The sequence below is a fragment of the Periplaneta americana genome, chromosome 1 (assembly GCF_040183065.1).
Source record: "Periplaneta americana isolate PAMFEO1 chromosome 1, P.americana_PAMFEO1_priV1, whole genome shotgun sequence".
NCBI lineage: Eukaryota > Metazoa > Arthropoda > Insecta > Blattodea > Blattidae > Periplaneta > Periplaneta americana.
Window position 1 is genome coordinate 215,681,492 of NC_091117.1, and position 25,962 is coordinate 215,707,453.

The following is a 25,962-nucleotide window of genomic DNA, read 5'->3' on the forward strand; positions in this document are numbered from 1 at the left end:
AGAAATAAATTCATTATTTAAACTCTTAAAGCTACTTCGTGCATAGTTATTTATTTCACTTTGCACCAAAAAAAATAACTCTGTAATCCATAAAAAATATCCTCATGTGTTATGGCACCATTTCGCCTGAGAACCTGTTCCGCATACATGAAGCATGTACGCCGATTCAGTGTTGCACAGTACATGCACGCAGTGCAAGATTTTGTCATCACTGGAATAAAAAAAACATAGTCATACTTCAGAAGACCTTTTTTTCGCTTCTCTGTTAATGTAAAAATACTTTGTAAGTTAATCTGAGCTGATTGAGTCTTCGAATATATTATGTTATCTATTTGATGATTTCATACTTTTGCTTCCTTCGTGTCGGTTCCTCTTCAACCCATTAGTGCCCCTAATTCTTTATGTAAGATTTTAGTGTGATATTTCTATCATGTGGGCCGAAACGTAGATGGGAAGATAATATTAAAATGGATTTGAGGGAGGCGGAATATGATGATAGAGAATGGATTAATCTTGCTCAGGATAGGGGCCAATGGCTGGCTTATGTGAGAGCGGCAATGAACCTCCGAGTTCCTAGTAAGTAAGTAAGTATTTCTATCATGTGATCTTGGAAGGGCCCTAAGAACCATAATTTTCCCTCATTCATGTACCTTCAACCTAAGGTTCCATTCTGGACTGGCAACTTTATTTGCCTTTGGGCAGTGGCGAGAATGTATTTTGTTATTGAAAAATTAATTAATCTTACTTCAATAACTACTTTTCGCTATGGTTAACCATTACAAATATGCAAGTACCATTCGACTTTGCAAAACTACTTCATGTTCTGTTCTTAGTAATGCGAAATTTAGGAAAAAATCGTTGAATAAAATTCATTGATCATCTGTTTACTCTTCTGCGATATATTTCGTTTCACCTATTAATGATACGTAAATTTCTTTACTAGTGTCTAAATTTAATTTCAAATTCTATGGCTTTTCTTTGTAAGAATGTGCTTTATAAGTGCCCAAGTTATGCAATAAGTGACGGTAACAATGTTTCATCTTAGTAAGCATAATGCTGTATCAAATACCTTACTATAATAATACCGGACAGCTGTATACTAGCAGCATTGGCGTGAGTGCGAAAAATCGCTGACCTGACATCTAGCGCAGAGGGATGGAATTACGTCCACATATACAAATATTAACATAGCGAGATTCGGACTATTTTTTAAAATGTGAGTTACTAATGTGGAATTTTATATGAAACACTTAAGAAATGTTGAATAATACTCAATGTAAAATTATTATCTTATATCAAAGCTCCATATTATGAGAAATATTGCATACTTCATATTACTTTCCGTAATTAATTGTTACATATTTTTTCTTTGGTTTACCGAGACAAAATCAATCTGATATTAGGAATAAATTTACAATAATGTTTCATATACGCATTGCTGACAACTGCAAAGATAAAAATGGTAGTAATCATATGCTTGCAATAATTAGTAAAGGCATGTGGACAACAATAAAACTTAATTTGATAAAACCTTAAAATCCAAAACATTTTAACTTCTATTCAAAAAAACTAATTTGTATTTTTCTATCAACACAAAGACGAAGGAATTAGGCCTACTAAAGAATGTTGTTGACTCACGTTTTATGAACTCTCGAAAATCGAAAGTACGATTTGGAGCAGTTTGTAATGCTGTAATTGTAGCAATTATTAGCAGCACATATACACCATGACATTTTAACACAGCACTAATTAATAAAACTATTAACTATCCCAGCAACAATATACTGTACATTGCAGTTGATTACAGCTTGTTTCGCGAGTATCTCCACACCGGCAGGTAGGTAGCAGCACCAGCGTCGTTCGCACGCAAAACTGCTAGCTGTCCGGTATTATTTATAGTAAGGTATTTGGCTGTATCTTTAAATACATCACAGAGGGGGAGAAATGGAATGCCATCTGTTTGACCTATACTGGCGTTCAAAGATATTTGACCTACGATTTTATGATCGTGTAAGCGAAATTTCCGACCACGGGATAAGTCAGAACCAAAGATATAACAAACTGACAAACTTTGAAAGAGTTCCGCTAGTTCTCTATAGGTGGCACCATTATTGGGACAGTTAAAAAAAGTTTCGGGAAAATGTTGATATAGATTAAGCATAAACTATTCTCATAATTAACAATATCAGCGGTTTCCAGCTAAATCCAGTGTTGTTTTACAATCAGCATAGGGGGATGAAATATTGAATTCTATAATTCGTGTATATGTATGTACGATTGGCAACACTGACTGTTATTTTCGCCATCTAGTCATAGAAGTAATAACTAAAGAAGCCATACTTACACCAACAAAATATCGATCACTATCGATTAGTAGGATCAGGGGTCTTTGAACTCCAAAGCACACAGAACCGCAATTTCGTATTTCTTTTGTTTTAAAAATAAAAACATTATCTTCAAGACAGGAAATAAATTGTGCAGAGTGTGGTAGTGTTGAAATAGTGATATGGCCATCTAAAATCGGAAATAAATTTGTTTTGTTTTGTTTAAGTTGTGTATTTTTGTAGATTCGATTTCTCCATTACAAAAATAATGTATGGTTTAAGATTACTAAATTTAATATTGGATAAAGTATAACTTTAAATGTTGTGCACACTTTCTAAAAGACATATCCAGATCACGAGAAAACAGAGTTCAAGCCAGAAGAATACATCGTTACAACAAGTTCCAACGATCCAGAAAAGCCACATCCTGGACCTCCCAGACTACAGTGAGTGAGTGTTTATATTATTTTACAGAATAATGCAGTAACAATTAAAAATCATGCTACACTGGTCAGTAAATTAAAAATGCAAATATCCGCTATTATCACAGGTACTTCAAAGCAGCTATATGTATGTGTGATGTCATTTATGTATCGGGAAGATATTTATGTTAGAGATAGATTACATCTTTCGTAAGAAAATTACATTGATAGATGTATCTTTCCACCGATTCTATGGGCTGCGGCACCTGAACTCAATAGTGTTATGCGGTTAAAGCATATCGTAATGAACCGGATTATTAATTCTATAAACCTTATCCGGTAATTTCATAGAAGACGGGCACCTAGTTGGATGTACTAAGTATTACCAACCTTTTTACTTTAGAGTTAAATGTTAGTGATTTTTAGTGACTTTTATATGTTAGTTCTAGGTTTTTATACGAGATGTCGCATTGATGATGTTTCAATTTGATTGGTTATAGTTGTCATTTGTTCTAGAATTTTCGTTAATTTTGAATGGGTAATGACGTTGTTAATTGTTCTTGGTTGTTTGAAGTGAGTGGTGTTATACTGTTTTGCTGGCTAAAGCTATTGCAAGTTTGTCATTTTATGATTTTCCTCGATTTGATTGGTTATAGTTGTCATCATGTGTTCTAGAATTTTCGTTAATTTTGAATGGATAATGACGTCAGTAAGTTGTTCTTGGTTGTCTGACGTGAGTGGTGTTATATTGTGTTTGATGGGTAAACCTATTGAAAGTTTGTAATTTTATGATATTTGTGAAAGATGTGTGAACATAGAACAGAGCATTAAATTTTATGTCGATTTTGGTTCAGTTCTTTCGCTGGTGAATAAAAATTGTATCGATTGTTGACGAGAAAACTGTTCCTGTGATTCCAAGGAATTGTTCATTGAATTCTCCGTACAAGTTAAGGTGTAATAAGAGTTCAAAGAGAATTTCATTTTGTGTAAATACATGGTTTAGTTATGTGAACTTGACTGTACGACAAAGTGGTGGTTTAGTTCTTGGTTGGCTGCATGCTTTAAGTTTAGATTGCCTTGAAGCCTGTGTCATAATGCAAGTGAAGTGGTTGTCTTTGAAGACGTTAATGAGGATTGAATTTTGTTTGATTAGGTGATAAATTATTTTTTTCTTTTGTGTTTTAGTGATTTGTAGGGGTAAAGTGCGGACAAAAACTGCCAGAAAAGTGCTACCAACTATGAAGTCCAAATGCCACCAAACACCATAAAAATCAGAGGTGAAAAATTAAACATATTTTCATTTTTTAAACGGCTTTTTCTTCCTTAAAAATATGAATATATGTTTGATTTTCCATGTTTGATTTTGTAATGTTTGGTGACATTTGAACTTCATAGTTGGCAGAACGTTTTGGTAGTTTTCGTCAGCCATGTTGGATTTTGCCCGTCTTCTAGGAAATTACCCCTTATCCTCACATTTTCACGGTAATGGATCTTTTAAAATACGAACCTAACGTTGCGCTGATAAAAATGTGCGAAGGCAGGAAGTGAACGAGTTACAAAAAGAAAGTTATAAAAGAATATAACAGTTCATCATGAAGCAATATCAGTGGTACGCCAAATTGGAAGCTAAGACGTACGAAGTACCTCCTGAGTATCGAATACCTGGCTTAGGTAAGTACAAATATTACATTTCCTAATGCAGCGCAAAATGTAGGGCTACATGTGTGGATTTGACCGATAAATGTTTCCCCATTAGAAGTGAATCGAAATAACGGATAGGAGAACAGATAATGTTTTTTAGACATTTATATGCTATTTAACAGTAATTATTCGTAACTCAGGACCTGAAAGTGTTGTTTTACTGTTTAGTGTCTCATTGATAGTGAAAATCGGCAAATAGATGTTCTTTTTCCAGTAATTTTGATTTTGTTTCGTGTTCATTCTTTATGGTCTCGTTAGCCATGTAATTCGTGTTTATGGATTGCGGCCTTGACGTTGTTATGGCGTGTGTTGTGAAGGTGAATTATAGAAGATTAAGTAAGTGGTATGGGTGAACCCCTGTGGTGGTTTAGTGGTCAGACCTCTGACCTGTCACACAAGCGGCCCAGATTCGAGTCCCGGTCAGGTCTGGGATTCAGATTGTGAGATTGGGTATGTAGCATTGTGAGAGAGGTTAGGTTAGGTTTGATTGGGTGTGTAGTATTATATGACAGGTTAGGTTAGGTGTGAATTATGTGATAGGTTAGGTTAGATTAGATGTGTAGTATTATGAGAGATGTTGGTTATGTTTGATTGGGTGTGCAGTATTATGAGAGGTTAGATTAGGTTTGATTGGGTGTATAGTATTATGAGAGAGGTTAGATTAAATTTGATTGGGTGTGTAGTATTATGAGAGAGGTTAGGTTAGGTTTGATTGGGTGTATAGTATTATGAGAGAGGTTAGATTAGGTTTGATTGGGTGTATAGTATTATGAGAGAGGTTAGGTTAGGTTTGATTGGGTGTGCAGTATTATGAGAGAGGTTAGGTTAGGTTTGATTGGGTGTGTAGTATTATGTGACAGGTTAGTTTAGGTTAGATTAGGTGTGAATTATGTGATAGGTTAGGTTAGATTACATGTGTAGTATTATGAGAGATGTTAGATTATGTTTTATTGGGTGTGCAGTATTATGAGAGAGGTTAGGTTAGGTTTGATTAGGTGAGTAATATTGTTACTATGTTGGCGGCACTGAAACCCACTGTCACATTAACGAAATATGGCGATTTTCGTATATATATATAAGGTACGTCCTTAGGGCGGGCTGGGTGGTCTTACAGCTCTCCCGTTGGTCACATCAATTTCTACTAATCAATACTATAAATCCAAGGAATTTTCAAGTTATTTTTATAGTGACTGGGACATGAGTAACCTTCATCGAATATCTTAATATACTTTGTAAATTTAAATCTTTTCGCGTAAACACTTAAAAAAATTAAACTCATTTCATTTCTTATTTTGTTTTCTTAGTGAAAATTCTATTTCTAAAATGAAAATTATTTCTTTTAATTTAACTTTTCCTTAAAGGTAACACTGCATTTGTGCAATGATGTATTAGTAATACCTTACTCTAATTTGTTCTTTTGTTAAATATATATATATATATATATATATATATATATATATATATATAATTATTTATTCAATGTTCAAACATGAATTAAAAAATAATACTGCTTTGTGTATAATTCTGTAGCAATGGAACTATGCTGAATACTCCAATCAAATGCTTCATTTCACAACAGAGATATTAATGAATAAGTATGCCAAGTTTCATCACTCTAGCTTTAACCACTGAGAAATAAAATGAATACTTGTCGTTGAAAACTTAGAAAATTTCTTTTTTGAGATAATTAAATTTAAAGTTTTGGTTACATATAACTCGTGCATTAACAACTATCAAATAATATAAAAGTATACTGGAAGTATATTGAGATGAAATGTTTTCATGAAAATACTTCTCAAGAAACCGTACATATTCTACCGCGAAAATAAAAAATAATAAAATTTGTAAAAATTCGACTACTTTCATAGTGCATCTCCTTAGTATTATATTAGGAAAGTTATTCCATATCTCAGTTTCTTTCGACGAAGAAATAATCAACGAAAATCTGACATCAGTTCCGTGTGGTGTATGAAGTTACCGAAGTATAATTTTTTCATGAAGCTGTGGATAGAGTTTTGTGATTTGCTTGTTAGCGTTACTTCTTAAACAGCGTGTGACAAATTAGAGGATTTACTAGCAGACATAATATCCAATCGTCGATAAGAACTGCAGTGACGTACACACATGTACGAGTATCATCTTAGACCAGCCGTGGCGAAAATATGACTCACGAGCACATTGTGGCTCTCAATGATAGCTATGCATTTCACTTGCTTCCTACCTCCCACAACTCTCTCTCTCTCACTCACTGGAGTCAAACTCCGTGCCATTTGTATTTGTCTCTGACCTGCGAGTGGCATATCGTCGCAGTGTCTCTATCGAAACCATGTACCTCTACAAAAACGGAAGTTTCAAGGAGGATGGGAGGACGCATTTTTTTTGCTGATAATATGATGAGAATATTTTTTTAAATAGGTTATTTTACGACGCTTTATCAACAGCTTAGGTTATTTAGCGTCTGAATGAGATGAAGGTGATAATGCCGGTGAAATGAGTCCGGGGTCCAGCACTGACAGTTACCCAGCATTTGCTCATATTGGGTTGAGGGGAAAACCCGGAAAAAACCTCAACCAGGTAACTTGTCCCGACCGGGAATCGAACCCGGGCCACCTGGTTTCGCGGCCAGACGCGCTGACCGATGAGAATATTAAATGTATGATTTGTTGACAAGTATTACGAGGAAAACGGTTGTAATTTTAACATAACGCGGCATTATACTACATGTTACTATGACACATTAAAAGGTTAAGTATTATTATTATTTACTTATGGCTTTTAAGGAACCCGGAGGTTCATTGCCGCCATCACATAAGCCCGCCATTCGTCCCTATTATTATTATTATTATTATTATTATTATTATTATTATTATTATTATTATTATCTCTGTACGTCGATCCTTTTTCAGCAGATGTACGAATAATGCGGTTAGATCTTCAATTTAAACTCACAGATTTACAATGTGATGTTAAATGAAAGCTAGATGTAAGGATTTGACAAATGTTGACCTTTTTAATTCGTTGCTAAAAATAAATACCCGAAGCTTCGTTCTTACGCTTGCTCTTTTGAGGTCATGTACATTTGTGAAAAATTATTTTCAACAATGAAAGTAGTAAAAACCAAATTTAGATCACGACTGACAGACAAAAACCTTCGTGATCAGCTACGACTGGCAGTAAGTGACATAATTCCTGATTTTGAAACTCTGTCGCAGAGACATTCCGAATACAGTTAATTTGTGATAATGTGTCCTATGTTTTCTTGTTCATTTCTTTCTTCGTTACACGTACTAAACCTTAGTTTGTAACCTTCTACCGTATAAAATTATATTTAAGTGCTTGACGTAAGGAAAATGAAAATCCGTTAATAAGTCAGACAGTTGCTTTACTTCCCCTTCAGGTGTCCGCCTCCCTCTATAGGTGCTATGCACGTTACAGGTTACACAGTGGCTCGGCGCACGATCACATTTTCGCCACCGCTGTCTTAGACAAATATACGCTAAGTTTCCTTTGAAAGACTTCGATTCGTGTTGTGAGAGCTTAGATTTATATACCAACGTATTTCTTATGAAACACTCTTTTTTATCATTTTGTTTTGTTTGTTTTTTACTTTTTTGTCTCTTTATAGATAAAATGTTATAAACTTATAAATAATAAATGACACTCTGAAGAAAATTAAACGGAGTATAAATATGGGAAATGCCTGTTATTATTCGGTTGAGGAGCTTTCGTCATCTAGTCTGCTGTCAAAAAATCTGAAAATTAGAATTTATAAAACAATTATATTACCGGTTGTTCTGTATGGTTGTGAAATTTTGACTCTTACTTTGAGAGAGGAACACAGATTAAGGGTATTTGAGAATAAGGTTCTTAGGAAAATATTTGGGACTAAGAGGAATGAAGTTACAGGAGAATGGAGAAAGTTACACAACGCAGTACTGCACACATTGTATTCTTCACCTGACATAATTAGGAACATTAAATCCAGACGTTTCAGATGGGCAGGGCATGTAGCACGTATGGGCGAATCCAGAAATGTATATAGAGTGTTAGTTGGGAGGCCGGAGGGGAAGAAGAGCTTTGGGGAGGCCGTGACATAGATGGGAGGATAATATTAAAATGGATTTGAGAGAGGTGGGATATGATGATAGAGACTGGATTAATTTTGCACAGGATAGGGACCGATGACGGCTTATGTGAGGGCGGCAATGAACCCCCGGGTTTATTAAAAGCCATTTGTAAGTAAGTAAATAACAAAAATATACTGAAGGGGTAAATGAGGTGTAAAATTAACAATCTTTCCCTAGTCATGTGAACCAGGAGCTATCCGAAGTTGCGCTTAGACAAATTCCCCTCTACAGAATATCGGTCATTTTTGTGTCAACACGTAAGATTGTACGTATATTTACAACTATGTCATTGGTGTTGATACTGAAAAACAGAAAAATCTCCAACAGATTTCACCTGGACTAGAGTTAATTTATTTGATGGAAATATTCTGGATAAAAATTCAGGTTTTTAAGTGAAGATGATAGAATGTTGACTCCAAATTGCATTAAAACTATTTTTGTTTCATGTAATTGGCGTATAAGGATTTATAAAAGATGTGGGGCATTCTGGGAAGAGCGTTGTGCAGTCTCTGATGGCGCGATGAGCCCGGTCGTACACGTGGTACATCTCGTCATATTCCTCAGGGTCGTTGCTTGATGGGTATCTGTAACCAGAATTCAAATTTACACTAGTACCTTATATCAGACAACGTACAATCTCTGAGTGATGTAAAAGTAGTCGCCTCTAACATGAGTATTTCATCCGTCATCATTATCATCATCATCACCAAAATACTGCATCAGTTATAAGTACACAATGTATGCGGGATGACTTAAGGAAAAGTGAAGTTGTTTCGTATCAGAGTATATGGCACGTGCCGCGCCGTCCGTCTTTTGTGTACCTGGCGAGTACAGCAGCGTACATAACGAAGGAACCCCGGTCCACATTGCAACGCAATGTGTGCAGTTGAGTTATCCTGCTCAAGTATTTAGTACGCGTTAAATATGTTGTGCTGATCCATTCATAATGGCAAAACGTTAAACGAAATTAAGAAGTATGAGATTAAGTATGTAAAATTGAAATAAAAACCAGAACAACTTAGGCTATAGACAAACATTGCAACAGTACATCGCACAGGAAATGCGTTAAATGAAATCTCAGAAACCATCTACATCATCATCATCATCATCATCATCATCATCATCATCATTTAGTTGTGCGGGTCTAACGACACGTGCAACATGGTGCTCAGTACAAATATTCCTCTAAAGAAATTGAGTGATCCCCATTTTAGAGGTTTTCTTCAGAAATTCTCTCGATACAAAAACTGTTTAAGCGATAGGCGAAGACGATTCAGTTTCGACAACTTACGAGAATATATCGTCGTTTACTGCAACGCTGGTAATTGCATCAATGATGACGAGGACTGAACTTGCAAGATATGTACTACAGTACGTTTTTTTTTTCCTTCTGACTGTACGGAGATGCAGTAACATGTTGACATCGTCTGTTTACTTTTAAAACCTGTTCAGCAAATGGTCTGGATGAAAAAAATGTAACATATAGTAAATGTTCACCTACATTCAACGATAAATCATCTCGCATCCACTGTCTAGTTATAAGATTTGTCTGCTCAGTTTTCTTGAATTCAGCATTTTAAGGATTTCACTGGTTCCAAATGTTTTTCATCTACACACATATTACCTCTGATTGAGGTTCTGTCTGATATGTAGGCCTACATCTATTATGAGGCAATACATCTCACTTGACGATATGTGACAGAGGAAGAACAATTGTTTGTATAGGCCTATATCTGAAGTCTGACTAATTTATTTATTTTATTTATTTATTTTAAATTTAAATATATACAGAATAAAGAATATAATTACAAACAAACAAGAGAAATAGAAATAAAATAATACAAACAATATAAAACAGGAGATACAGTAGTATTAACAAAATTTGAGACCGAATGAGCAGCGCTCGTGTTCGGTCGCAGTTCAGATATAATATTAATAGGCCTATAAGAGAATATAAAATAAAATAAAATAGGAAATATAATTAAAATTAACAGTTACAAAAATTATATAATACAATATTAATATAAGAGAAATATAGAAAAAAAATAATAATTATAAAAAATAAATAAGTAATAATAAAATAGGAAATAAAATTTAAATTACAGCGGCAATGGAATTATATAATATAATATTAACACTAGAGAAGAATAATATCGCACGTGAAAAGTAGGACTATATATTTCAAAATTATAGAATACAAATATAATATAGGTTGATTTATTCATACATACATGCTATAAATTTATTTAATCAAATTGAAGATATTAACACGTTTCTAATTTTCTTGTTATATGTTAGTGGGTTACATGTTAGAAGTTCTGGGTGTAATTTAGTTAAAGCATTGTACAACCGAGGGCCAAAATTAATGCTATGCATTAGACCAGCAGATGTGAGACATTTAGGTTCTACTAATGTTAAATTAATATTTCGTCTTGTGTCATAGTGTAATATGTTATTGCGTAGTCTTCGATGTATGCGATTGTGGGGGGAAGGAACTGGCCATTCTACCCTATTATCTCCTGGCTTAGTTGCCTTATTTGTGTCACTTATGAGGTTCCAACCAGTCTTCATAGAATATCTTACTGAAAACTGGAAATTTTCCCTGAAATGCCATGACTTTTTTTTTTCTCTCATTTAATATTTCCATCTTAAATTGTTTTGCTCTGAGGTTTAGATGGTGCACTGAATATTGTAACTCCTCTTCATTGTCAGATAGAAATACTCGATCATCTGCATATAACAGGGTATCGAGTATATTACGTATTACGTAAATCGGTGTTTGTTACTCGTGGTGAAAACGTAATTAACCGAAATGGAAACAGATTAATATTGTTACTGCTATAAGAATTACTAAGACATTTTTTACACACAAAAATGGTCATAAATTCACTTGTTCTACAAGAGATTTACAATAAGAAGTAACAAAATTCACGTATGAATTTCCTCTAGCACATTTAATTCAGGAAAATTTTACGCTTTGAAGAATTTAATAAATGATGTCAACTGCCACATAAAGGTAAAGGAGTCAGCTTATATCAAGACTTCACTCCCGCAAACAGCTGGGTCAGACATCATACAGGCCTTTCCAGCTCCGAGTGGAGAGATGCGCTAAAGATGACCGGTAATGTTACTCCTGTATTCAAGACAATAACCACTGTAGGCGATGCCACAGTGAGGTTGAAACTTTGGCTCATGTCTTGGGTTCATGCCCATTTGGCGAAACTCTTGGTAACAGCAGACATCACAAGATCAGGTCTGTAATCACAACATGTCTCAAGTCCAATGGCTACACTACCTATGAAGAAGTCCATGGAATAGCGGATACCGGAAGTCATCGGCGTATTAATATTATAACATTTAAACCTGGAAAGACAAAAGGTTATATTCTGGATCCGACCATCAGATTCGAGACGTATCAGAATCAACCCGAGGAGGTTAATCTAGAGAAAAGGACAATTTATGAACCAACTACCCCTTATTACAAAACATCATATAAACTCAGGAATATAGAAGTCATCGGATTAATAGTGGGCGCTAGAGGGACCATAACAAAACAATTTGTGAAATTCTGTCATAAATTTGGAGTCCTAAGAACAACAATTAAGGAAATTTCTATTATAGCTTTGAAGAGTTCTGTGCAGATTTTACGGCGACATTTGCATTTCATTTCAAATTACAGTTGAATTTTCTCAGTCCACTTTTTTTACCTTTAATTTTTTTAATTTTTCATTACGTGAAATATTATCTACTGCAAATTTCAGTTTATTGTAAACAAATTTCTTGCAAGACATTTTTAATGTCATTTTAAATGTTTAATCCTACTGTTACATTCTTTGTCTTTGGCAACCTGACCAAGTTGAGAAAGATTTATTTAAAAATTTATTTAAAAATTAACTAAAAGTAAAAGTTTAATTAATGAACTGAAGACTACAGTCAGATTTTATGCGGTTGTGTGTGCACCACTAAATATCTGGTTCGCACTGCAATTCTGGTGTCGGAAAAGCATTAGAGATTGCATGATGCACGAACGTTTAAGAAGAGCAACAGAACTCTAGCGTGACAGGAAATACCACGCAACCGGTGTAAGTTACTTTAGATGAGCAGCTGTTGTGTTCGTGTACAAGATTTGTGAATTTCTCCATTCTTATTTTTACTTTATTTGGTGTGTAAAATCCACGGTTTATGCCCCCGGTAAAAGGATGTAATATCAGATTCTTCAAATATACTGTATATGTCATGTGGGTGGAAAATAGTAATCTACGTTACAAGAGCGGTATGTTGACGTTTTCATGGTCGAGGAAAAGATTGAAAAAGCGAAACGTAGTTGAGCTTTTTTAATTTCCGAAAACATGAAAACAAACATACCGCTCGTGTATCGTACATTACATACCTGAAAGACGAATTTCTAATTAGTTGCAATGAAATCTCCATCTTGGTTTCTGTTTAATGACGGCAAATTTCGGAAAACCAAAATATCTTTCTTGCTATAAAATGTTTTCTATGTTTACTATACTCCAGCAGGCCGTGATATGCGTCTGTCTTTTTTTTCCCCCAGTCTATAAATGCGAACTTAAAACAAACGGTAAGGTTATTTATTTTTCATTTTAATATTTTAACAATATTATTTATATAACATATTGCAGTAATAACATCGGCATCTGGAATCTTGTTGATTTTTTCACGGCTTCCTTAATGTTACTTGTATCAGGAATGCAATAAGTTTCGTGGAGTGGTAGACTTTACTTAATTTTTGCAAATATTTAAAAACAATAATTAACATTGCAATTTAGGTGAAATTGCAGTGGTAAGTTTCCAATTCATAATTATTACTATGTTAAACGTCTCTAAAAATAATATGTTAAAAGCCTAAAGCAGTAAAATGAATGTCGCGCTTAAGCGGTAAGAAGAGGGAAATTGTTATGAGTGTTATGTTGGGAATACTGAATGTGGTATTTCACACTTACCGCGTATTGGTTCTGTGCGGAAAACAAGCAAATACGCACGATCTCGCACAAAAGTAATTTTAAAGCATTTATTTACAACAAATTATTGCGTTCAATTGCTCAATAAACTTAAACCTTCATTTAGTGAAATTGTTGTGACAGTAACACTAGTTACATCCTACTAATTAGAGGTTACTCACGTGAATATGGAGTACAAGATTTCTTGCAAGAAAGTCCCTTTTTCTGGTTTTCGACGACCAGCTTCGCACAGGGCCCGGAGGATACAAGCTCGACCATTTACACCCATCCTGAATCAAAAACATGTTTCAATATAATAATAATAATAATAATAATAATAATAATAATAATAATAATAATAATGGCTTTATTTAACCTGGCAGAGTTAAGGCCGTAAGGCCTTCTCTTACACTCAACCAGGATTAAAACTTGCTTACACAGATGAACATAAAACTTGATCGGAATTAAGTAATTACATACTGATACATAATGAGATCAAAAGAGGTAGTTACATAAAATTTACTTCATAAAATAGAAATAAACATAGTGAGATATATATTAATTTGTTACAATGAAATACAAATCACTTAAAAACAGAAGCCGATAATTCAATAAAAAAAATGTACACAGTAAAAATAAAAATAAACACATTAGTATACATATTAGTATTAGATTACAATTAAGTAGGATTTACATAATTAAAGCAGAAACCGACAATTGAATAAAATGTACACAAAAAATAGATTAATAATAAAAAAACAACAACATAGTGGGATACATATTGGCATTAAGTGATAAAGAAACACGATTTAGATTATAAAAAATAAGAAACAAAAAAAAATAATAAAATAAAAATAAATACAGTGGAACACATTTGCAACACGTTAGGTCTGGCAACTCATCATAAGATATTTTTCTAATTTACATTTAAAGGAAATTAAAGTTCGGCAGCCCTTGACTTCAGGCGGCAGAGAATTCCAGTGACGAGAAGTAGCAACAGTAAAAGACGAAGAATAAATAGATGATGTGTGCAGTGGTATTTCTAGCGTGTTATCATATTGTGACCGAGTATTTAAGTTATGATACCGAGAAAGACTGTGGAATCGGACAGATAAGTAAGAGGGAGCAGAGGTGTGCAAAATTCGGTATAACAGAGAAAGGGAATGTAACTTTCTCCTCTCATTTAACCTGAGCCACAATAATGTATCGAAAGAAGGCGAAATGTGATCGTAGTAGCGGACATTACAAATGAAACGAACACACGCATTATGAACACGTTGCAGTTTCTGGGATAAATCCACCCTGAGATCACTGAATAAAGCGTCACAATAATCGAAATGAGGCATAATAAGAGTCTGTACAAGCGTCTGCTTTAATTTAGCTGGATAGTGGTACAATCTTTTTAATGAGTGAAGAGTGGAAAATACTTTCTTGCATGTGTGTTTAATATGCGTGTCCCAAGTAAGGTTAGATTCAAAATGAACTCCCAGGTTTTTTACAGTTGAAGTGAATGGAATGATCGCTTTATTCAGAGTCACTGGAGGAAGGTCGAGCTTATTAATATCGGGGATTAATCTTTTATTCGAAAATAAGATAGCCTGTGATTTATCTGTATTTAAGTTAAGTCCGAATTGTTGAGACCAAGATGAAACGGATTCGAGATCTTTATTGAGTCTATTAATACAGTCACTTAGTCCATCAGAACTGGCGGAAATGTATAGTTGAACGTCATCTGCATAAATATGATATCTGCAATATTTAAATGACTTGGCGATATCGTTAATATAGAGACAGAAAAGTAATGTACCCAATACCGAACCCTGGGGAAATCCTAACTCTACTGTCTGCCAGGAGGAGAACCGATTATTAAACAGAACACGCTGCTGGCGGCCAGTGAGGTAGGAGTGCATCCAGGTGATAACGCTGTCAGAAAAATTTAACACTCGAAGTTTAGTTAATAGTAGCTCCATGTCAACAGAATCAAATGCTTTGCTATTATCCAATAAAATTAATATTTTTGCTAGTCGTTTATCCATAGCCTCCCGTATATCTTCAGTTAAATTCAATAAGGCAGTGGAAGTGCTATGCCCGCTTCTGAATCCAGATTTGAAGGGGTCGATAATATTAAATTCAATCAGATATTTGTTTAATTATATAATATAATTTTATGTTACAACTAGCCGTACCCGTGCGCTCCGCTGCACCCGTTAGAAATAAATATAAAGTATTACATCATTAAAATAGGACATTTGATCCAAGCGAACATTCGTGTTTGATATAAGGATAAATCGTTAATTATGTTACTTAATTTAAATTGTATTTGCATAATTAAAATGCGATCATTTTGATCCAGAGACCATTCATTTGGTCATAACAATTATTTTAGGAAATACAGGAAACGAATGTACAGAATAGCCTATCAAGTTTTCTGTGCATAAGAAGCTATTTTAATCTTACCTGTCCTCGATTCACTCAGAAGTTTACTGTAATAACATTATAGCATTATGTCCATCTAGAGAAACTACACTTTCCAATGGTGAATTAATAATTAATTATACAAATCGGTTAATTTAGCTTCTGATATTACTTCATACAAACACAGAAACATTCTCTGTAGGCTATCTTTAATAGCTTTCGATTGTTGCTGTCCAAGGCCCCTTATAGACGAAGTCATTTGTTTTTTAATTCATTACACGGCCTTAGATGGCAGTTATTTTAATTTTAAAACTCATTTATCTCATTAAATATCAGTCCTCTCAAACTTTTTCAAGGAATAAAACTTATCGAAAATTATTTTTATAGAAAGTTTTGTCATGTAATATTTTTCACAAAAATCAATAATAAGCGAGATATTTCGATTTATTTAATTCAGGCCCCCTTATAACCCCCCTTTTAAATAATGCATTTTTTAATGCCATATAGCCTATAATCTAAGTTACAACGAACTTAATTTATATTCCAATTTTCATGGAAATCCGTTCAGCCATTATCGCGTGAAAAGGTAACAAACATACAGACAGACAGACATACAAACAAAAATTTCAAAAAAGCGATTTTCGGTTTCAGGGTGGTTAATTGTATATGTTAGGACCAATTATTTTTGGAAAATCGAAAATTACCAGAAAAATTTCGGCTACAGATTTATTATTAGTATAGATTTGAATATTAACCGTAAAAACACGACGGCTAACCAGTCGGAGACGGATCAAGGAAAGACATAATATTACGATTATTCTCACACCGGAGAGGCTGACGGGACTGGACTCGGCGCATGGCAAGCCCGGCTTCCAGTATTAATCATGATATTCTCAGCGACTGTAGTCATCACAAGGTAGCAATCATACATAGCTATATTTCACAGGCCTATCCTAGGCCTGATTTTACTCGAGATTTTTTGCAACATTGAATGTTCCTTTCGATAGAATTCCTTCTTCTTTTTGTTAGCCACTAGTAATGGACCAATTAGCTAGTCTCCTAAATTGAGACTACTTGTCCTGTCTGTGGTTTTCCCGTGCTTTCTTTCACGGTATGAACCGTGAAAGAAATGAGCCATGGACCTACCATTCACCAATATAGAGGCCGTTCTACCGTAGTTTAAGCATGGCCTTGTCATCTCACGTAGGTTACATGGGCTGCAGTATGAGAAAGTCTTACGGAGAAGACGATTTTCATCTACAACGCATCCAAGGCCGTGGAGCGATTTCTAAATTCAGATTTCCAAATATTCCATTTCTTAACCCATCCATTTGTGTTCCCAAAAACTTTATATTTCGTGATTAAAGGGATTTCTAAAAAAATCTATGCAAATAATATCTATAATTGGAATAGAATGTCCAAAACTAGTTTCTAATAACGCTTTATTTTGCAGGATGATTCAAAAGGTAATGTCAACCGGTGAGGAGATGATTCAGGGGGACATTTAGAGCAAGAAAGTCCTTTGTCTGTTTTATCTATTTTCAACCGTTTCAGAGTTACAACAGGCCAAATAATTAATATCAGTCTCATGATACTTACAATAAATACTAATTTGCCGTCAGTTGTTTTAGCTAGATAGGGATGTTTAATAAGCATGATTTCCACAATTGATGAGATGGCAATGGAACACGCCGTGAAATGTGATTGGCCAGCACGGTCTCCTGACTTAACGCCTCTGGACTTTCTTGTATGGGATTTTATGAAAGAAAAGGTGTACGCTACGGAGATCACAGACAGAGATCATCTGCTTCCAGTGAATTATTGCAGCTGCAACAGACACCAGGCTACGAAACGGGCTGTTAGATCTTGTGCAAAGCGTAGTAAGAGAACGCGCCCAGGCATATTTGCGCGCAAACGGAGGACATTTTGAGTAGCTGCTCCAATAAAGTACCGTAAATTAGTAATTATTGCAAGTAAGTCACCTTAGTTATCAGTAAATATTTGACCTGTTGTAGCTCTGAAACGGTTGCAAATAAATAAAAGTGACAAACGTCCTGCTCTAAATGTCGCCCTGAATCGTATCATCACCAGTTGACCTTAAATTTTGAATCATCCTGTATAAATACGTAAGTTATGTCTTACGTGATAAGAATAGGCTCCAACTTGCAAATAAATAAAACTGACAAACGTCCTGCTCTAAATGTCGCCCGGAATCGCATCCTCACCGGTTGACCTTATATTTAGAATCACCCTGTATAAATACGTAGGTTAAGACTTACGTGATAAGAATAGGCTCCAACTTGCGAATAAATAAAACTGACAAACGTCCTGCTCTAAATGTCGCCCGGAATCGCATCCTCACCGGTTGACCTTATATTTGGAATCAACCTGTATAAATACGTAGGTTAAGACTTACGTGATAAGAATAGGCTCCAACTTGCAAATAAATAAAACTGACTAAGGTCCTGCTATAAATGTCGCCCTGAATCGTATCCTCGCCGGTTGACCTTACATTTTGAATCACCCTGTATAAATATGTAGGTTAAGTCTTACGTGGTAAGAACTTGCAAATAAATAAAACTGACAAAGGTCCTGCTCTAAATGTCGCCCTGAATCGTATCTTCACCAGTTGACCTTACATTTTGAATCACCCTGTATAAATACGTAAGTTATATCTTACGTGATAAGAATAGGCTCCAACTTGCAAATAAATATAACTGACAAACGTCCTGCTCTAAATGTCGCCCGGAATCGCATCCTCGCCGGTTGACCTTACATTTTGAATCATCCTGTATAAATACGTAGGTTAAGTGTTACGTGGTAAGAATAGGCTCCAACTTGCAAATAAATAAAACTGACAAAGGTCCTGCTCTAAATGTCGCCCTGAATCGTATCCTCACCGGTTGACCTTACATTTTGAATCACCCTGTATAAATACATAGGTTAAGTCTTACGTGGTAAGAATAGGCTCCAACTTGGCGTAGAGATCCCTGCGATGTCTGCGATGGATACCGTCTGCCTTCTGCTTGTCATCGCGATGTAACTGCACATTGACGCTGCTGGGCAGATCCCAGTTCGTTCCAATGGTGTACCCAAATATCAAGTCGGATCCAATCAATCCCGCGACTTGCAGGCAATAACCCAGCTGTGTGGAAGATGTTAAGAAAACACAATAGCACAAAAAAGAAAGAAATACTGTCAACTATCTATATGACTGTATTAAGATAGCTTTTCTCCATTGGCAGGGTTCTTAACTTCTTATTCTCCTCGACTCTACGAGTGAGCTTATAGATGTCACTAGAGCCAATGATCTACACCTAGTTCGTAGAGACTATCCAGAGTGCACCACAGGCGCCATATATAAATTACATTCGTAATGAATGATCCCAAATGTAGGGTATCATGTAGGACTATTAAAAAAAAAAAGCTACAAATAATGCCCATGGTTTGCCATTATTTTTTTCATTAATAATCTTCCTCGTATATAATCATGAAAACTTTGTAACTAATTCAACAGTTCATAGCATAAATATGCCTAAAAATGACTTTCATACTCCATCTGCAAGTCTATCGTGCTATCAAAAAGGAGTGCGTTATATGGCAGTAAAATTTCTAATAGCCTCGATATAAAAAATGAAACTCAAAACATAAGATTATTTAGAGCCAAATTAAAAAAGTACCTAATTTCTCATGCCTTCTATTCTGTAGGCGTCCACACCTGTGGAGTAACGGTTAGCGCGTCTAGCCGCGAAACCAGATGGCCCGGGTTCGATTCCCGGCCGGTCGGGGCAAATTACCTGGTTGAGGTTTTTCCCGGGGTTTTCCTTCAACCCAATATGAGCAAATGCTGGGTAACTTTCGGTGTTGGACCCCGGACTCATTTCACCGACATTATCACCTTCATCTCATTCACACGCTAAATAACCTAAGATGTTGATAAAGCGTCGTAAAATAACCTACTAAAAATTATCTAGGTGAATTAATGACATTCTACAACGTTTCATGAAATCGATACTAAAACTTTGTGTTGTACTAGTAGGCTATATTGTAAATCTTTTTGTATACATTTCAACTAGACTGTGACTATAAATTAAGACTTTATAATAGTATTAAGTTTTTTTACTTGTTCCATATTCTAGCTGTGAAGCAAGGTATGAATAATTTGGAATGTTAATAACTACAATACAATACAATGTCCTTTCGAAAATTACATAGCTCCAAGTAGAGTTATGGAGAATCCCATAATATTTTCTTAACAATATAGTTTTTTTTTAGAAAAGTTGTGTCACATTACGAAAGGAAACAACGTCACTTTGCGGGCCACGATCCTGGATCGTAAGTCGAAGAGATGCTGTATCCTAGAATCAATGGCACATAGCACGAATATTAATCTATCTGTAACCCTGATAAATATCCCTTGACGCATTTGCAGATTCTCTTGCTTTCTGTACATTAAAATATGAATATCGGCTAATTCAGAGTCAGTCTTTACAATATACTTAAAAATATATTGGTGAGTGACCTTTCTGCAAGGTTAATGACCCTTAACGGCCTGAAAAAGAATGTGAGTGATGGAATATATGCGCTAGGCTAAATTATAGACGTTTCTTTTATAGTACGTTAATTCATAAATTAATCAAATATCAAAATATTTGCACATATACAGGGTGATTCACGATAATGCCTAGCGCATTTTCAATCAGTTCTATGGACCATTTTGAGCATAAAGTATCATATAAACATGAGTCCGATTATCATTAGTTTGAAAGTTATTCGTAAAAATCCAAACGTCATACTGTGAATCAGGCTCTGGAGTTGCTTGCGTCGTAATACAAACATTAGAATGTAAACTAAATGAAGAGTTGCGCTTTGACTTGAAGTACGGAGATGATGGGTCTAGTGAATGTCAGCTGCGCTTATCAGTGACGAGGTACGGAACACTAAGCGCCATTCACATCCGTGCGGCCAAGTACATTGAAGTGGAAGGAGGGTTATTGAAAATCTGCTTCCAAACTGAGATATGTTTATTTTATGAATAATATAATATTTTGAATTGATATTTCTGTGTATTCTAAGTTAATAATTCTTAGTTCTGCTGAAAACCACTGCTACTTTCGTAGAATTCAATTAGCTGTAACTCCTTAACTGTCGATAATCCCAAAGCGCTGTTCACTAGTCGTAAACCACCCTGTATACTAACATTCTGTACACACACACACAGACACGCGCACATATACATTTCAATTATTGTTAAAGGTACTTGCAATAGAATTTGGACCGTCAATTCTATGATAATAATTAATGTTAGTAGAATATTTTCATTTTTTTGTTTGTTTTATAAATATTGATAACATTTTACCATAGATTTTACAGTAGTTCAGAATATGACTCATTATTGTTCTAACTTGTTAAATATATTTTCTTTTTTATAATATATGATATTTTAATTCCCTCAGCTATTTACGCGCTAGAAGCTTAATAACTATCATGCATTTATAAAGGTATAAACTTGATTTATGTTTATTAATGATATTGTTACTATTAGGCCTATATTCAGGCCGTGAAACATAACAAACCTGGAGAATGCTACCATCGGGAAAATTGAGGTAACGCTTCTTCCTGGATAGCAGTCTCTGGTCTCCCAATGTGGAGTTATCTGGCTTGCGAATGACGGGACTGGAAAGCGGGAATCCGGCAATGAAGATAAGGCAGGTCAGGCACGTGTATTTCATCCCCTTGTCTTGCAGCATCTTTATGAAGGGACAAGAAATATGCGAAAATTAACGTAATACATAGTGGATACACTGACGTTCAAAGATAGAATTTTCTGATAGTTTAAGCGAACATTCTAAAAAAGCGATATGTCAAAAACAAAGACTGTGCATAAATGGACAAACTTTGGAATAATGACTAATTGAAAGTGAGAGAAAGTATTGAATGAGCGAGATTTCAAGCGTGAAAATGTGTGAGTAGCCTATCTGTATTATTGGAGGTATGTTTGCGTGAGAATTTGAGTTTGGGAATGAGTGTATCAATATTATAATCGGTTTTCAATCAAGGCGTATCGTGGAGACTGGGATTCCTCGGGGTTCTGTTTTAGGGTCTCTTCTACAGTATTTCCAATGTACAGGGTTAGTTAAAAGTCCCGAATCACCTAAATAACTTTTGAAGCATGTGGTTCAGTAGCATGAAACTTGGTATGTGGGGATAACCATATACTAAGAACTCAATAATGGTATTACCGAGTTTTTTCTACTTCCGGTTTAACCGGAAGTAACTCCAAATCTCTTATTTTAAATGGAACACCCAATACATGTTTTTTTTTTATTTTTGAATAAAGCTCACTAAGAGCTTTTCAAAAAGTACCCACACTTGATACTCCTGTACAAATTCAGTGTTGCTAAATAAAAATGGAAGTGGGGCAAGATATTCCTAAAGCCTGGTTAAATCATTCCTTAAATGGTTTCTTTGATCGAGTGACACATTGTAAAGCTGCTGAGGGCTACCAATTTGAACACATGATTTAGAAGGTGAGCTAGCTTTGTTTTGTTTTTGTTAAGGAAGGAGTATTTTATTATTTTAATATTCGATACACTTTTCTGTTTTCTTGACTTAGTAACACTGAATTTGTATAGAAGTATTAAGTGTGGGTAATTTTTGAAAACCTCTTAATGAGTACTATTCAAAAATAAAATAATATATTGGGTGTTCCATTTAAAATAAGAGAGTTGGAGTTACTTCCGGTCAAACCGGAAGTAGAATAAACTCGGTAATACCATTATTCAGTTCTTAGCATATGGTTATCCCCACATACCAAGTTTCATGTCACTGAACCGTGTGCTTCAAAAGTTATTTAGGTGGTGCTTTTATTATTTTAATATTGGATACACTTTTCTGTTTCCTTAACTTAGTAACATTGAATTTGTACAGAAGTATCAAGTGTGGGTAATTTTTGAAAAGCTCTTAATGAGCACTATTCAAAAATAAAATAATATAGTGGGTGTTCCATTTAAAATAAGAGAGTTTGAGTTACTTCCGGTTAAACTGGAAGTAGAAAAAACTCGGTAATGCCATTATTGAGTTCTTAGTATATGGTTATCCCCACATACCAAGTTTCATGTCACTGAACCGTATGCTTAAAAAGTTATTCAGGTGTGCGTGACTTTTAACTAACCCTGTATGTAAACGATGTCTCATAAGCAATGCCACATTGTCCGTATCATCTTCATGCGGACTATCTACGACTTCATATCCACGCCAGTCCCGATTCGGTGAATGGAGGATAAGTAAATTAAATTCGGATTTAAAATCTCTAACCTCCTGGTCACATGAATTTTGATTGGTTCCGAATGCTGAAAATTCATAGGCTATCTTACTAGGAAATCAGAGACTTCCGTCGAAATTTAAAAAATCTGTTCTTTCCCTCGTAGTTGTAAATAAATCTCAAATTCTGTTTAGTGCAAGAGTAAAAATTCACAATTGTAACTAGTTTATATAGTAATCATTTGAGTGTGCTGATTAGAGATCTGAAGTCCTTTTTTTATCACGTCACAATTTTAAAATAACAACATTTTTAATTTTTAATGTTTACATTTTTAATACATTTATTTCATTGTTATTTTGTTACTGAACAAAAAGAAGTGTACCAACCCTAATTTGAGTGTGCTGATTACAGACCTGAAGTTCGTTTTTTTCTGTCAAGTCACAACGCGATTTGTAAGTGTTAGCCGATTTTTATAGGTTCTGTGTGTATATAAATTGTCATTTAGGCCTATCATAAAGTGAAATTAGGATGTGAATTGTAAATAACTTAATTATGTATCATGTTTAGTTAATATTTCATTATAGCCCATGTAAGTTTTTTAATGTGAATGAAATTTATTTTTATATTTATGTATGACTTTCCTATTTTTGTCATTGTTTCATTATGTATTTTACTTCTGGTAGTGTGGAAGAGAAGGCCTCATGTTCTTAACTCTGCCAGAATAAATAAATAAATAAATAAATAAATAAATAAATAAATAAATAAATAAATAAATAAATAAATAAATAAATAAATACATTTTTAATTTTTAATTATCATGTGTGACACTACGTTCAGGTCAAAACTGAGTACTCTTGAACTCCAAGCTGGGGACAAATTTGTACTAGTGTCAACTAGGTTTTTGTGAAGTTACCGAGCTGATAATTATGCTGAGGTAGCATATAACATGCTTAGAGCATTTCAGAATCTAGGTTGTCGCATGACTTTAAAAACGCACTTTCTTCATTCCTTGACTTTTTTCCATGAAATCTCGGTGCTGTAAGTGACGAACATGGTTAGAGGTTCCATCAGGACATATCAACAATGGAATCCAGGTATCAGAGTCAATACGGTCCGAGCATGATGGGTGATTTCTGCTGTTCCTACAGCGATCAACCACATGCCAACATAAGCGGAAAAGCAAAGCTCTCAAGCACTTTTACCAGAGTTTTCAGTGCTTACTACATATTGTAGACTATATCTTCTTGTAAATGTATTTAAAATAATATAATATAACAATTGCAAAGAATATATGAACTAATCTCTGTACAGGTCTGCATCGGACGTTTTCGCTCGAGCGCCAAGTAGTTTATAGCATAATCCGATAGGTAACGCACGTGCATGATGGGTAAAATTGTCACGAGCGATAAATCCTCGAACGGTATAAGCCGACCGTTAGACATTCGTTCTTGTTACAGTGATGAACTTTGTAGTAACATCATATATGTTTATCATTTCAAAACTTTGCAGTGTTTAACTATCCTCTCCATAGTAGCTTACAACTACAAAATATGCTTTAAAATGTAATATAATTGTTGTAGGTAAATTTTTTTTTCTTTTTTTTTTTTTTTTTCTTTCACGCAGGAGTGATTTTGTTTTTGCCACATCTGATAGATGTTATTGGATGTAAATGTAATTATTATCAACGGAGAACACAATCACGATAATGCAAGAACTGTATCAAGTTTTCTAGTACTAATAATAATAATAATAATAATAATAATAATAATAATAATAATTTGTGCAGCATGATTATTCGTTTTATTATATCTTCTGTGACGTTATCTCTGTACTAATATTGTTATTAATATACTGCTATATCAATACTATTTTGTAAAACGTTTCTACATTGTCGCAGTATATAGGCGGAACACTATGTATGGACCTATCATATTATATATGTGGCAAATCAAATATTGAATAATTATTAACTAGCAATAATAACTGTATATCGAAGTTTTTCATACTATTTTATTTATAACTTCATGTTACTGTTTTGGTACGTTCCATTGACTGTTCCATTAAACGTTTGTCATAAACGCAGAAAATAAAGCCTTATTTTTATCGTGTGAGCAAAACATATGTGTATCTTATCTGTCGCCTTCCATACAACATAAGATAAGTCGGTGAGATGACCTTGCACTGTGCTTCTATTTATTACGAGCGAATCACGACCGATCATATCTCACTCGAGGGTGTGACACTCGAACGAGTTCAAGCGAGCGATTTCACTCCAATGCAGCACTCTGTTATACAGTATACTGAATAGTAAGATTTAGATTTAATGTTAGAGTCCCATAACTCAAAAACCTGACATACTATGATAAATGTAATTACAGATCTGGAATCAGAGCATCGATTTCAGTATTAAAACTTGAAATTTCCTTAGTAGCAGAGAAAAAGCTTTTTTGTAGACCAGTGTTACCATAAAATTAATATTATAATCATAATTTCTCAATTAAGTGTAAGTTGTAATTACGACTCTAGTTCCACTCATTAAAATTTCTTACCGTAGATTATTCTAGGGCGATTCGCTGGTTAATTTCGCAGCCAGGTTGTCTTGCAAGTCTATTAGAACTGACAGCTCTGCCGCCTTTCTTCCCTCCTTGTCAAGATGGAAACTCCTCCACTCGACGATCATCTGACACTTTGCCTTATCCGCTCATTTCCGCTATCCATTATTCTGTAGATGTCTTCGCGTTTTGTGCA

General features: G+C 34.6%; 1 protein-coding gene across 2 annotated transcripts; it reads right to left on the reverse strand.

The window, feature by feature from the left end:
* Positions 1 to 5,983: 5,983 nt before the first annotated feature.
* LOC138708009 (uncharacterized) lies at positions 5,984 to 25,962 on the reverse strand. 2 transcript variants are annotated; one of them, XM_069838124.1, is made up of 5 exons: positions 25,764 to 25,958; positions 21,527 to 21,700; positions 18,905 to 19,095; positions 13,718 to 13,825; positions 5,984 to 9,158 (listed from the first exon to the last, which is right to left on the reverse strand). In XM_069838124.1, exons 2-5 carry the CDS (start codon positions 21,698 to 21,700, stop codon positions 9,017 to 9,019), a joined length of 615 nt encoding a protein of 204 aa, XP_069694225.1. In that variant the 5' UTR covers positions 25,764 to 25,958; the 3' UTR covers positions 5,984 to 9,016. The 2 variants fall into 2 exon arrangements, with proteins under 2 accessions (XP_069694225.1, XP_069694221.1); XM_069838120.1 differs by lacking the exon at positions 5,984 to 9,158 and adding an exon at positions 10,674 to 11,937 and having other exon boundaries at positions 25,764 to 25,962.